The sequence below is a fragment of the Chroicocephalus ridibundus genome, chromosome 5 (assembly GCF_963924245.1).
Source record: "Chroicocephalus ridibundus chromosome 5, bChrRid1.1, whole genome shotgun sequence".
Taxonomy (NCBI): domain Eukaryota; kingdom Metazoa; phylum Chordata; class Aves; order Charadriiformes; family Laridae; genus Chroicocephalus; species Chroicocephalus ridibundus.
The window spans coordinates 55,601,434-55,614,869 of record NC_086288.1 but is presented as its reverse complement, the minus strand read 5'-3'; the positions used below and the strand labels follow the sequence as shown (position 1 = coordinate 55,614,869).

The window sequence follows — 13,436 nt, the reverse complement described above, 5'->3', positions numbered from 1 at the left end:
TGGGGAAAAAAATGCTTTAAAATAACCATAAAACTGGAAGTATATTTGAAATTAAAAATTTGTTACCCCATTATCTCCAAGAATATCTAGCTTCTTCATAAGTTCAGATATATTCACGTCCTGAAAAAGATATTCAACACTTATTTTTTACACAGTAGGTGAGAAAGTTTTTATATGCTACATTTTACGTACCCTTTATTCACTTCTGCATGCAAAAAGACTTGCAACATAAATAAGTGAACGATTAGCTTTGCATCACAATTACAAAAGCGCTATTGATACTTTCAGAGGCAAAACCAAATGTCACTCTTGATTATAGGAAACAACCTGGATGTCTGTGTATGAGGGCAGAATGTTCCCGTACGACACACGTTTACCATCTTCCTGATGTGTGCAGAAAAAAGATCAAAACTGATAAACTGGCTAAAGGACTGTTTTTTCTGCTTGTTTGGAGTGGAGCATCAAGCACATCAAGATACAGAAATTAAAATGACAGAGAGCACGAACAAAATAATTGTGAAGAACGCTTTGTTGCATGGGGTTTTTTTTATTTTCTTTGTTAAACAAGAGTGGAGTTTCAAATCAGCCTCAGAGTAGAAGGGAATGTGCACAGTGGGCTGAACCTGCTCTTCCAAATGCTATCAGCTCACAACCTTTGTGAGTAGAAAGCCCCATTTTTCTGCCACGCAGCCCCAGATCTACAAAAAGCAGCAAAGAACCCATCCTCATTAAGGCCCAGTCGCTGAAAGCAAGAAAAACGCTCCTTTGATACAAACAAGAGAGGAGTAAAATCACACAGTGTCAGTATTTTACACAGTGCCAGGAACCATTCCTAGGCCCAAGAACTCTATTTTCTACTTTAAAAGGTTTTTGGGAATATTCATGGAAATTTTTAACCTGCATGAATCACATTCTCCTGACCTATCCCAGGTACAGTCCAGAAGTTAATATGGACCAGGGATCATTGCATCGACAGCCTCTATGCCGCCATGCAATTTGAAGGTAGGAAGGCTTGGGAGCATGGGCAAAGACTAGTTCACGTTAGTCCAAAATGCATAATACACATGCACAAAGCACAACAGTCTTGTTAAAAGCTGGCATCCTCAACTTGTACTCCTATTCAGCACTTCTTAGTGGAGGCCACTTTTCAGAGGGCTGTGTCTTGGCTCACTAGTTTCATTACTTACAGTACAAAACATGCTGGTTTGCATCTATGTGTTGTGCAACTGCATTACGTGGGTAGTCAGAATGATCAGTCTTTAAAAATTTGTAAAGCTAGATTAGCTGTGCTTGCAAATTGCATAATTACACGAGAATATACTTGCTCATGGCTCTGTACCTAACAGATACATTCTCCAGTGAGGAAGGCTTAATAAGAAATGAAAGATTTCCTGAAGACTAGACACAGATGTGGAGAGAATCTACAAATTATTCCATCCTGGCTGCAAAAAAGACATAATATGTTATGTTCAAGTTGGTCTATCCTGAGAAGTCCTCTCCTTCTCTTCCATCTCTCCCCAAACGCATCAGCAGTGTCTCCAGATGTTACATCAACTATTAAACAGGGCACACCAAAAATTTTAGAGTGGTGCAGAGCTTAATACACAATTGGTGTTAAAAACAAAACTATTGATTATGATGAGCATTGACAACGTTTAATGTAAACTTCTTTAGCTGATCAGTTACACCAGTGAAGAACGGAATTCAGTACGACATGCAAGTTTTTGCACCTATTTAGCCAGAAATACTCATTCTAATTCATGTATTTCCATGATGAAGCATGTAGGAAGATTTAGAAACCAAATCAGATTTTGCATCGTTCTAAAGTCTAATTTGCTACTGATGGCTAACAATTTTGAAAGACACTGAAACCATAAAAAGTCAACAATTTCAGTATGCCCATATTAGGTGACTGCTCCTGCTTCCAGGTAAGTGAACTGAAACACAGATAAAAACCACGTCTGTTCAGAAGTGCAACAGAAGACAGAAGAAAAAATATGAATTCTAGATCCTGGTAAGCTGTACCTGCTACAGGCAACATGCAAATTAGAATAGTAGATAAGCTAAAAAGCAGGTCTGGCATCCCACAGAGGCTCTATTTGAAAGATGGTATGCTAAGTGATAACTCTTGGTGTGGTTTGGGAAATGACTACACAACCACACCGGTAGGTAAGAATCAGGTTTTAACTTTTTTTCTTTTAGACTACTCAGCTCCCTAACAACATGCAGCCTACAATGTCAGTTTAGTATTGTGCTTGTTAAGACACTGAATAGAAACAAGCCTTCTATAAGCAGACTTGTAAATACAATTACAAATACAAAATCCATTTGTACAGCTAGTCTATTCAAGGGAGAAGTGAGTAATTCTCATAGCAGAAGCTAACCAACTGAGATATTTATCTCATGCTTGATCTAAAATGATAGATAGAGTCTCACCTATTTGAATGAGTTTTGGATCAGGCATATCACGCTTCACGGCCCTGGCCTAGGCAAATAACTCACGCGTATTAATTCAACAAACAAAAAGCATAGGTGCTTACCTAAATTGGGCGTAAAGTAATAGGTGAATGTCATATTTCTGACCTTAGATGAAAACATTTAATATCAAGAACAAAGTACTGTAGCAAGCCTGACAATGAATCACATCAACATCCACATTCTTCTCTGCAATGTTTTTAAGGCAATACCCTAAACAAAATATGAACTATTTTGATTGACAAGCCTTCATTTTCATTGATGAACTCCTGACAGACTACCAGATCATATTCTTATGAAACCCTTTCTCCAGTGAGAAGTACCTTTTCTTACTATACTTATTTTTTTCAGTTTTTCTTCCCTCCAGCAAGATGGCAAACCATTTGTTTGGATATTGGGTCGGACATTCCAAATAAGTTCCTGGCCATCCAACTGTTACTAATGTTTTACATATACCTTTATTCCTTCCTGTTGACAGAACAGTTGAAGTGCACTTCCATTGTTTTCAGGGAAGGTGGTTATATGAAGATTAAATGCCGGCGACCTTCGTTCTCTCTCCTGAGGAAAGATTTTGTTTAAAAACAACACTTGTGATTACATGTAAATATTTATTTCCCAGTTTACAAAACATAACTGTACAATAAAAAGGTAGATTCCTATTCCCATTCCAAATACATGGTATTTCCTCCTACTTTCCCATATTTGAAGGATTTTAGCTTTAGCTAAGGACAAATATGGTGTCAGCTCCCAACTGATCCCACGCATACACAATTTCTGCAAAGTTAACTGACACTCCTCAGAGGCAGGAACCCTTGCACACTGGCCAAACAACTAACTGGAGCCCTAAAAAACTCTACGGTTTTTTTATGTTGGTTATAACCTTATTTAACTACTGCTTTCTTTCATGGAACAAAGAACAATTTAGGAGGAAGAAACTGCAGAAAAAAATTCAAACTCCATCATGAAATAGTATTATCACTGAAGATTTTCTCAATAAAATTAAAGCTGTGTATCTGCTCCCTGTTTATTCTACAGTTCACCTTTCTATTAAAGCATGTAAAATCCCCAGTCCTATTCACTGCACAACCCAGGCTGCTGGAATATGTTGAAAGGCAGCACTGCTTTACACTTATGATGTTCTTTCTGCCCAAACTAGAAATTATAAATTCCCATTTGTCTGAAACAATAGTATTTCTAAAACTTATCCAGCCTATCTACTTGACTTTCATGCATTTCTTCGAAATACCAACCTATTATTTCTTCAGAAGGCAGAAATGCGGTAAAATAATAAATAAGCAATTTTACTTAAATTTTAACGAGCTTGTGAAAATGACTGGATTGAAGGCTCTGGGCAAATAAGGCACTGGGTCTTCCTCTGAATGCTCTATGGCCATGGGGACACAAGTGATGAAAATCATATGTCCTCTCCATATTATGTGAGGAGGCACTGACAACAAGAGCTTCAGTTTCTGACAGTATAATGAAAGAGAGCTACTGCAAATATTTTAGTTCCTATGACCATCCATGCATTGCCCAATTTCCTAAATCACAAAGTGAGGCACTTTAACTGATATGGTGGGCTGCATCCATTCACTTAAGCAAGTTACAAAGCATGGCAACTCTTGCTCATTAACTAGCTTAAATCTAATTTGAAACCACATAGAGGGAAAAATCTCCGTACCCCATACACATTTTTATCCCTCATAAGCTCTATTTTAAATAATTTTTGTATTAAGAGTCTAATTTTGAAATGGGATTAAATGACCTAGCTGTTGTCATCCAAACCCAGAAGCTTAATTCTTGTCCAAATTCAGTTAGATTTTTAAAGAAATTATTATCCTGCATTTAAACTCACCTGAATTTGTTTGCGTTAAATGGTAGACAAACGTTTGCGTTTTCTACTCTAGCCTAATTTTCATCCAAAATACTTTAATGGCTCTCAAAAAACCACTGTCCTGATTACCAGAAACATTAATGATTTTACTAAAGTATTCACGTTGCCAGTCGCATTTGTGTCTATGTGCTTGCCTACTAAGGAAAAAAATCTTTTCTTGCAATCACACAAAAATACTTCCATTGTTATTCTGTGAAACAAGTCCTTAAAGATTTGGCACATCACACTGAGCTATTCTTCCTGTGATTCTTCCATATGAAAAAGACATTCATGAAGGATGTATTAAAGCACTTTTTTTCTTTTCCTAAGAAAATTTTTTGGATTATTCTAAGAACACTTACACTTTAGGAAGCAGTTTCTAGTGTAACTGCCAACTCAAATGCTAAATTGCTCAGTATTTTACTTTACAATTGCCTAATAAAAATATAAAGATTTATATTAGAAAGCATTTTTATTTTCCTGAACGTGTACTGAAATTCCAATAACCTAAATTTATTATTTTGAATATAATGGGCTATGACATGAAAATATACAGATGATAAAGGATTAAAAAAGATTAAGAAACGTCAAAGACAAAAAGCAGAATGTCCACATAACAGGAAGACATGACATTTTCATCTTTATCAGAGAAGTTACACATGCCAAAATTTTTGGTGAAACGTGCTGGGTGATGAAAATTATGGTGGAGTGACAATGACAGGTTTCTTAGAGAGTTTATTGTAAATGGTGTTAAGGATGCCGATGATCTTTGAAAGTGAACAATGTTATCAGGCAATAAAATCGTGTGACAATTGTGCATCACATACGAGCAGTTTAGTGTTACTAAACTTGACATGGGACCCATTTATGAGGTGATGAGAACTATTGCTTTCTACTTTAATCACAGGCTACGTGTTCAAATTGTTATTCACACATAACTTCACTTATTTCATTTTTGCAAAGGATAGAATTTGGTTGCTATCAGCAACATTCTACTTTCATGTACAGAAGTTGTACTTGTGTGCAACCAGTTTAACCTTGACATTCTCAGAGGGTTTTTTTCCTTTTTTCCATTGACTGATGCCAATTATTTCCAGCCCACAACCATTTTATACCATCAGTAAATGGATTTCAGGTAAGAGAAATTCTTTCAAAGCTACTATCAAAATGTGCTCTTTTGAGATCATTTTACTTCATATAAACGTTGTCAATCTTAAATCAATGTAATTAAAAGCAATTATACATTGATGTGATGGATGTGTCAGATCTTTAGTCAGATCACTGCATGCAAGATGTGAGAAGGTGTGTTAATTTAAACAATGCCAACCAAGGCTGTAGTATACATACCAAGTGATTTCACATGCAGGAAAGGAGCAGTTATGGAAATGAAACAAATAAAAAAGGCAAAATATTGCAAAACAAAATATTTTATTAGATGAAAAACAAACTATATGCAATATATATTAGCTATATTACAACTTTATAAACATTAGCGAGCTGTCTCTCCAAAACACATTAAGGCAGTGGCATCAATTTCATTATCCCAAGATACAACATTTAAAAAATAGATACCTAAGTGATTTCCCTTAAACATGCACCAGACATCAGTAATCTTTACAGGAATTTCAGCTTGGGTTCAAACATAATTTCTGCTCCATTTGAGAGTTTGCAACAGAGAGAATCTCTTACTTCAAGCTCTAGCACTCTGAATTCTAACAGCTCATTCTGGTCTTTTGCATCTTGCATCTCGTTCTTCAGCTGATGCTCTTCTTGTTCCATTCTGTAAATCTATGAGACAAACACAACATCATAACATCCCGTAAGCAATGGAAAAGATACTGTACAGAGTTACGGGCCAGGGGTTTAGACAAAACTGTTAATTATTTCAGTTTCTTATTAGAAGTTGGGACGTGTCTTGGAGACAAAGAAGGAACATCCCATCAGAAAGTATTTGTGACAACTGCCAGTAGAAAATGGTCAACGATCTCTTAGAATAGTAATCTGGAAGTAGTATGACAAGTGATATGAATATTATATCTAAATAAGTTGAGTAATACAAGCTTTCTTTTAGAATCAAGTGAATGAAACTGGATTACATTAACATTTGGGTAGACTCTTCTCAATAACTTTGCATAGCTAGACATCTACTCTTTACAGTATAAAAAAAAGACAATAATGGAGAGGTTTAAATACCTACTTTCAGATTTTCCAGATTTGTGCTTTGGGGCACTAACAATGACAAAACAGAAATTCAAAACTGACTATTCATTATGCCAACCAATAGCTTTTGTCTACTGCCTAGCTTAACTGGGTGATCTTTGTATGATACTAAATAGAAGTATAACATCTGGCATAATGTACTATAATGCTTATAATACCCATGCAAGTGTCTGAATAAATTAAGTCTGCCTGTAGCTACTTTTAGTCAAGATTTTTTCTTTGGTTATCTTATTCCTATTATATCAATATTGAGCTACTAATTAACAAAAAATAATTCTTTTACTTCCCGAGTACTAGCTAACCTTCCCACCAATATCAGTGAAGAGCAATGAGGATGCTCAGCCCTGAGTGTCTCAGACAGTAAATGATACAATAGTCTTGAATCAATCGGTATTAATGGATGCAAAAATCTAAAAAAAAAAAAAAAAGGAAGGCTGAAGGGAGCAGGCGATTTCATTAGTGATCAGGACAATAATGATCTTTGTGTAACTGCTTGACAAAATATAAGATTCCACATTATGCTTAGTATTTTACATTGTATTTTGTTGGATACTGGAAACATCAACCAGCTTGGGTTGTGAATATATTCCCAGATTCTGAACACGTACCTTCTCTAGCAGCTCCTGGTTTGTTCTGATTAACAGCTGCTTTTCTTCTACCCATTTTGAGTCCTGAGGGAGCAATAAAGTAGTAAAGTTATATATATATTGTGAAATGAGAAAAAATTAATAAGCACAATAATTAGAAGATTTCAGACATCATTGTACATTCAAGTATAAAAATGGTCACACATCAAAAAATAAAGCTTTCATAAATAATTCAAGTATAAATAGCATTTTAAGCTACAGAGAAAATAGTTCCTTTCTTTTCCTGAAGAAACAAGTTCCTCTTAATACGTTCCAGCTAAGCATATACTTTAAAATCTTTACATATAGCAATTGTGGGTGAACGCAGTTATATGATATTTTATGTCATTTTAAAAACATTTATTTACTCAACTCAAAACTATTTCTTTCATTGCAAGGAGTTGGGAACTTTTGCAAAATCATCCCATTTTGAGTGGTGTAATGCAAATCCCAATAGAGAAAAGGGGAAAAAAATATATTTAATTACCCCAGATGACCGAAAACACACTTCAGTGGTATGCAGTTAATTGCCCTCTGCTAAAAGTGTGAGAAATAGGCTTATACAAAGTGTTTGTGATAAGGTATTCAAAGCTATGGAGAAAGGGCAGCGATGTAAGATATTCCATACTCCATTTGAAAACTATATTTCCATTTGATTGCTTGTTCCAAAGCTGATCTGTGATTTTAGGTTTTTCCATGGCTTCAAAAGGCCTCATCAAATATCCCTTTAAAGACCCAAGTTACAAAACCTCCTGCTAGTCATATCTGGACATTCATATTTAATAGATTATAACAGCCAAATTCACTCTGTTCTCTCTGTAGAAAAAAGTGTTTACATAACTTAGCTCATACTGTTCTAATAAGTTTAATAAAACAATATCCAATACTTAATATCCCATACTAACTCCAGATCAAATTATTTTCTAGCTAATAAGGACAACTTATTTAAAATCTAAATGTCTTTACTAAAGTATTAAGGCCAATATTTTTGTGGTCATCAAGCTATTTGCACATTGATGCTGTATGAGAAACTAATGAAATTGTCTTGAAATGCCAACAAAAAATATCTAAAACATTATGATATAACATTTACATTTTTAAAAAAAGTTTAAAGTTAGTTTTTCTACCTACTGTCCACATTTGCATATTCTTCCGTTCTTTCTCCCTTTCCCACTCATATCCAAGAATGCACAAGTGCATTTTAACTCTCATTCAGCAAGCAAGCTCTCCAGGGTTATGTTAAAAGTATCATACTAAGAGTAATATACTAAAATAAGTACTGAAAAGGCATTTTTCAAGATTTTTGGAAAAAAAATGAAATAACTGTTGAAAATAAAATCCAATGTTGAGTTTAACGTTTCACTAGCATTTTACTAAGGCCAAGGAATGAACAAAGAGTTGCATTTATAGACTTCGGGTGGATATCCCAATGCATGTATGTGCTAAAAAGGCAGGTTAACATCAGACCTGCAGGTTCAACTACTCCAGTTCACACAAGTAGAAAAAAATGGATTAGTTTGCCCTATTGATAATTAACTTTCGTGTCTGTCTTGATGAATTTAGTTCCACTCGACTTTCTGAGAAAATCTTAACTTCAGTGGGATTGTGTTTATATACACACCAGGTAACTGAGAGATGAGCATTCAAAAAAAAAAATTAAAAAAAAATAAAGTCATCAATCCGGCACATTACATACTCCATTTATTATATACCACTGCTAACATTTTATAAGAATTTCTTCCCTTAATATAACGTTTCTCATGCATGCACCTCAATGTACCTTGCAGAAATCTATTATTAGTCTTGTTTTACATCTAGGCGAATTCTGCCAGATTGGGCTCATGAGAGATTACCAAGAGTATCAACGTATACACATAAACTGTTATGAGCCAAGCTTCAAATCATTTTTTAATAATAAGATTCTAATCTCCTGCTCCGAATTTAAGTTCGGGAAAATTGTGAAGCTCTTTGCTGCTTCTGTTTCCTGAAGCTGCAAAGTAAGACTAAAAATTCCTGGGATAACACACTAGGATCTCCATTCATTGTTTGCTTTTCCAAAAGCACCTAATGGACTGGTTCCTTGAATGAACATTTCACAAGTATTATCACATCATCATCACTACCACGACCACCTAAATGACAAAGTAATAATTAAAAAAAAAAAAGTCACATACTGCACAAAGAAGTCAGTTTGTCACCACAAGAATTTATTTTGTTGAATGTAAATGCTAACAGGTCAGGAGAACTGAGCTAGAGCTCCCAGGAAGACATTGTGACCGCTTCTGTGGAAAGCTAACACCAGGGGTACAAACTAGCCCACTAGAGACAATATCATATTGCTCCTCGTCACATCCCTGTTGGCTTTTTCAAAATTACCAAGAGATACAAGGTTGAAAATGTGGTTATGAATCTCAAAGTAAAAACTAATTAAATTATAATTTCCAGGCATACTTTTTTAACACTCTGGAAGCAAAATCACAGAAGTAATTTCTTACATGTATATCCATGTTCACTTATCTTATTTACATACACAGTACTTCCATTTTACACTCTAATAGTCAACTATTTTGTGTTTTTAATTACACAGCAATTTGCCCACAACACCTTTATCATTAACACACTAGAATGTCAGCAGCAGATCCTCGAGAGGTCTTCAGTTCCATTTATTCTTCCAAAAGCTCAGTGAGCCATCATTTTCAGATTGACAACATATTCTCTAATTTTAGTAATATTTTATCTACATGGAATTCACTAAACAAGTTGCAGTTTGCGTGGGAGCTAGCATAAACAATTTGTATCATTAATTTAAATATGGTCCCTTGTATATATACAGAATCTTACAGAAGATTACAAAGAATAAACCATAAAAATAGTAACACTATCAACTTGGCATTATTTGTAGGTTGCTTTTATTCAATGCTACAGGATCATTAGTCTTTGAAATGTGTATCTATAGATAGCTATATCTTATTAACAGATGCTACCTGCAACCTTAAGCTTGTTATTTCAAATAATCAAGCATAAAACAACATCTCCCCAATTTTGTCAGTGCATTCTAGCAGTTGTACAACTGAGCATCTTTTAAATGCACTCTCGTAACTCTTAATCAGCTTTCCTGAAGATCCTAGGCATTATTAAATATGCATCAGTAGCCACATCTTCATCAAGTGTTTACAAGGTATACCAAAGCATAAGGCCTAATTTTACTCTGTCTGATGGTATGGGAATTTGAAAGCAGTTGGGTCCTCCGAGAGCTTAAGCCCAGGAGAGCAACACCGCAAGTGGCTTCCAGTAACCAGACACACTCAGTGGTTCATTTCTCTAGCTGAAGCATGCGTGCAAGTGATTTGGTTTCTTTAATTTTTCTATGCTACACACCAAAAAATATTCTCCAGTACAAATATAGAATATTTGGTTTATTGTAATTTAGAGCAAACATAAACAAAATGGAAAACAGGAGAAAAGCCTGCACCAATGGCAATGGGAACAGAATTTACAATGCATGTACACGCGGCTATTTCGATATTATGCTTTAATGTACTATGTGTTAGAAACCGAATCTTTAATGGCATTTTCTTAGCCTGTATAAAACTTTCCTTTATTTAAGTAATCTATTGGTGGAGTAGCAATTAAGCTGCATCAGTCACACTAACACACCAGCAAGCAATGAAGATGGCAAGGGCACCACTGCATGCAAGGGAGAAAATGATGTGGTAGAGGACATTAAGAGAGCCTTTTACCTGTCCTTTCTCGACTAGAGCTTTCTCCAGGTCCTCAATTTTTGCCTGACACCTGAGAAGGTCGGCTTGCAGTTGTTCACGAGTCTGGGGAAAAAAAAAAAAAAAAAGTATTAAAAAGTGTGTGTATATGCACGTACATCCTGGTAGTTGGGTAGATTTAATTACACATAGAATCAAAGTAAAAGATTCTACTCACTTAGGGGCTGTCCATCCAGCTTTTAATGCTTTTGATTAAAATAATTGCTTTTTTATTTATGTTACAAAATATTTAATGCCACCAGTTTAACAGTATTTTTCCCTCCTACCCTAAAAAGATGTTATCACCAAATATTCAATGACAAAGTTTTTCCCATGGGGGAAAAAAAAAAAAGTTAGGAACTGAAAGAGCTCTGAGAAGCTATTCATAAGCTTCAGTAATTCAAGGGCAAAAGAGAAAGAGAATTGCAATAAGTGCTGAAAAAGGCCCATAGGTAAATAAATTACATTGACCAAAAAGACTTTGTTTAGCCCATAAATGGCATACACTAGTTTGTTCTCCTCATTCTACCTGATTATTACACTACAGTAGGTATTACCCCTGAGAGTCCAGTGATGCCCTAAAAGGGACTGGATCATACAAGGTACTAAACAAAAAGGATTTAAAACAAAGGATATCTCTGCAGGCCTTCAGTCAGAGGCTCCTTGAGCTACTGCAAGTATTTTTCCCACGCTGCTTCAGGTACTCCTACACCCAAGCAGCTCAAAAATTCTCACAGAGGTTTCCTTCTGTATCTTTGCATCCTTGTTGTTTACCTTAAGCTTCATCTAAAAGTAATAGGCAATGTTCATCCCAGCAGAACACTGAATCCTACAAAACTAACCATGCAAAAAGCTACCTTCTGACTCACGCAAAAGATGGATTTGCGTGGATGTGACAAAAGAGACCAAAATGCGATTAAAGAGATAGAGCAACAATTCCAAAGTGTGCTAAAGGGACAGTTGGCAAATCCCTGCAAAATAAAATTTAAAAAAGCTATTACAAAAATATTCATACTGGGATTTCCCTTCCCATGAAGTCAAAGGAAATGTTTAATGGTCTCTCGTAAGTGTCAAATAGATGATTGTCTCTGAAATCTTATTTTAATAGTAGATGTAATTATGCCCCCCGCCCCAATTCTAGCTTGAGAAGTGATCAGCAAAGTCCTTATTGCTTTGCTTCGCTAAGTGTCCTACTTAAAAAGAGAGTGTCAAATGTGACTAAGCTTTTGTAAGAAGCTGAGAACTACAAAAAATAAAGCCATAAAGCAGTAATTCTACTATTATAAGAACTGTAATTCACAGGGAAAAAACCCCAAATTTAGTGTTGGTTGAGAGCCACTTCAAAGAACCTTAAAAACAAAACCCAAACCAAAATATGACACATTTCAAAGTAAACCCTGTATTTTCTAAATACTGCCTCTGGGGATAATAGACTAACATTTTTAGCTGTAAATATCTCCAGATAATGTTAAGCACTCTACATTCTTCCATATCTTTTATCTGGAAAGCTTTTCTTATTAACACAGAGAAATTCTGCTCCCACAGGCATTATGTTTCTATACCTGAGAATATTCAGTAAGTGCATTTTAAAATGCCAGCCAGAGAAAATGACATGGATGAAACAGGGCACATATATGCCTAATAACCATCAGCAATCTAGCAATTTAGAATTTTGTGAATATTTTCTTAATTGGTCTAAGTAGTGGAACCATTAAGATAGTGGCAGCTCCTACCTTTGGGATAAATTCAGTCCATCCCACCAGTAATCTTTAAACCACATGAAAATCTTTGTTCTTCTGCATTATTAGCAACGTTGCAGTGGCATAATACAATGACGGTCACATGTAGCAAGGCAGTAATACGTAATAATTCACAATACTTAACACTTTTCTCCACTTTTGGGGCTCAAGGCGGGAAGTAGATTAGGGTGGTTTTTTTAATGCCTAACGTTTTTTAGAATCACAGCCTCATTGAGGCTGGAAGGGATCACCTGCCCAACTCCTATGCTCAAAGCAGGGGGGCACCTAGAGCAGATTTCTCTATGTCTCTAGATGTCCAGTGGGGTTCTGAATATCTGCAGGGATGAACACTCCACAACCTCTGTGGGAAATGTGTTCCAATGTTTGACTGCCCTCAGAGGAAGATAGGTGTTTTTTATGTTTAAATGGTATTTATTGTATTTGAACTCGTGCCTGTTGCATCTTGTCCTTTCACTGGATCCCACTGAGAAGAGTCTGGGTTCCAACTTCTTTACTCCCTCCATCAGGTACTTACACAAACTGATAAGATACCCCTGAGCCTTCTCTTACCCAGGCTGAACAGTCCCAGCTCCCTCAGCCTCTCCTTGTGTATCTGGCTCTCCAAGCACTTAATCATCTTCATGGCCTTTCACTGGACTCTGTTCCATACGTCAATGTTTTTCTTGTACTAGGGGAGCCCAGAGATAGACCCAGGACTCCAGATATGGCTTCATCAATGCTGAAT

General features: G+C 35.8%; 1 protein-coding gene across 8 annotated transcripts in view; it reads right to left on the bottom strand.

Moving 5' to 3' along the window:
- The window catches only part of JAKMIP1 (janus kinase and microtubule interacting protein 1), a 157,011-nt gene that overhangs the window by 29,633 nt on the left and 113,942 nt on the right, over positions 1–13,436 (bottom strand). For all 8 annotated transcript variants that reach the window (XM_063335447.1, XM_063335448.1, XM_063335453.1 and 5 more), the window contains 5 exons: positions 10,935–11,018; positions 7,177–7,239; positions 6,038–6,136; positions 2,932–3,033; positions 67–120 (listed from right to left, as the gene is read on the bottom strand). In XM_063335447.1, the coding sequence (XP_063191517.1) occupies positions 67–120; positions 2,932–3,033; positions 6,038–6,136; positions 7,177–7,239; positions 10,935–11,018 (402 nt within the window). The remainder of the gene's footprint in view (positions 1–66; positions 121–2,931; positions 3,034–6,037; positions 6,137–7,176; positions 7,240–10,934; positions 11,019–13,436) is intronic.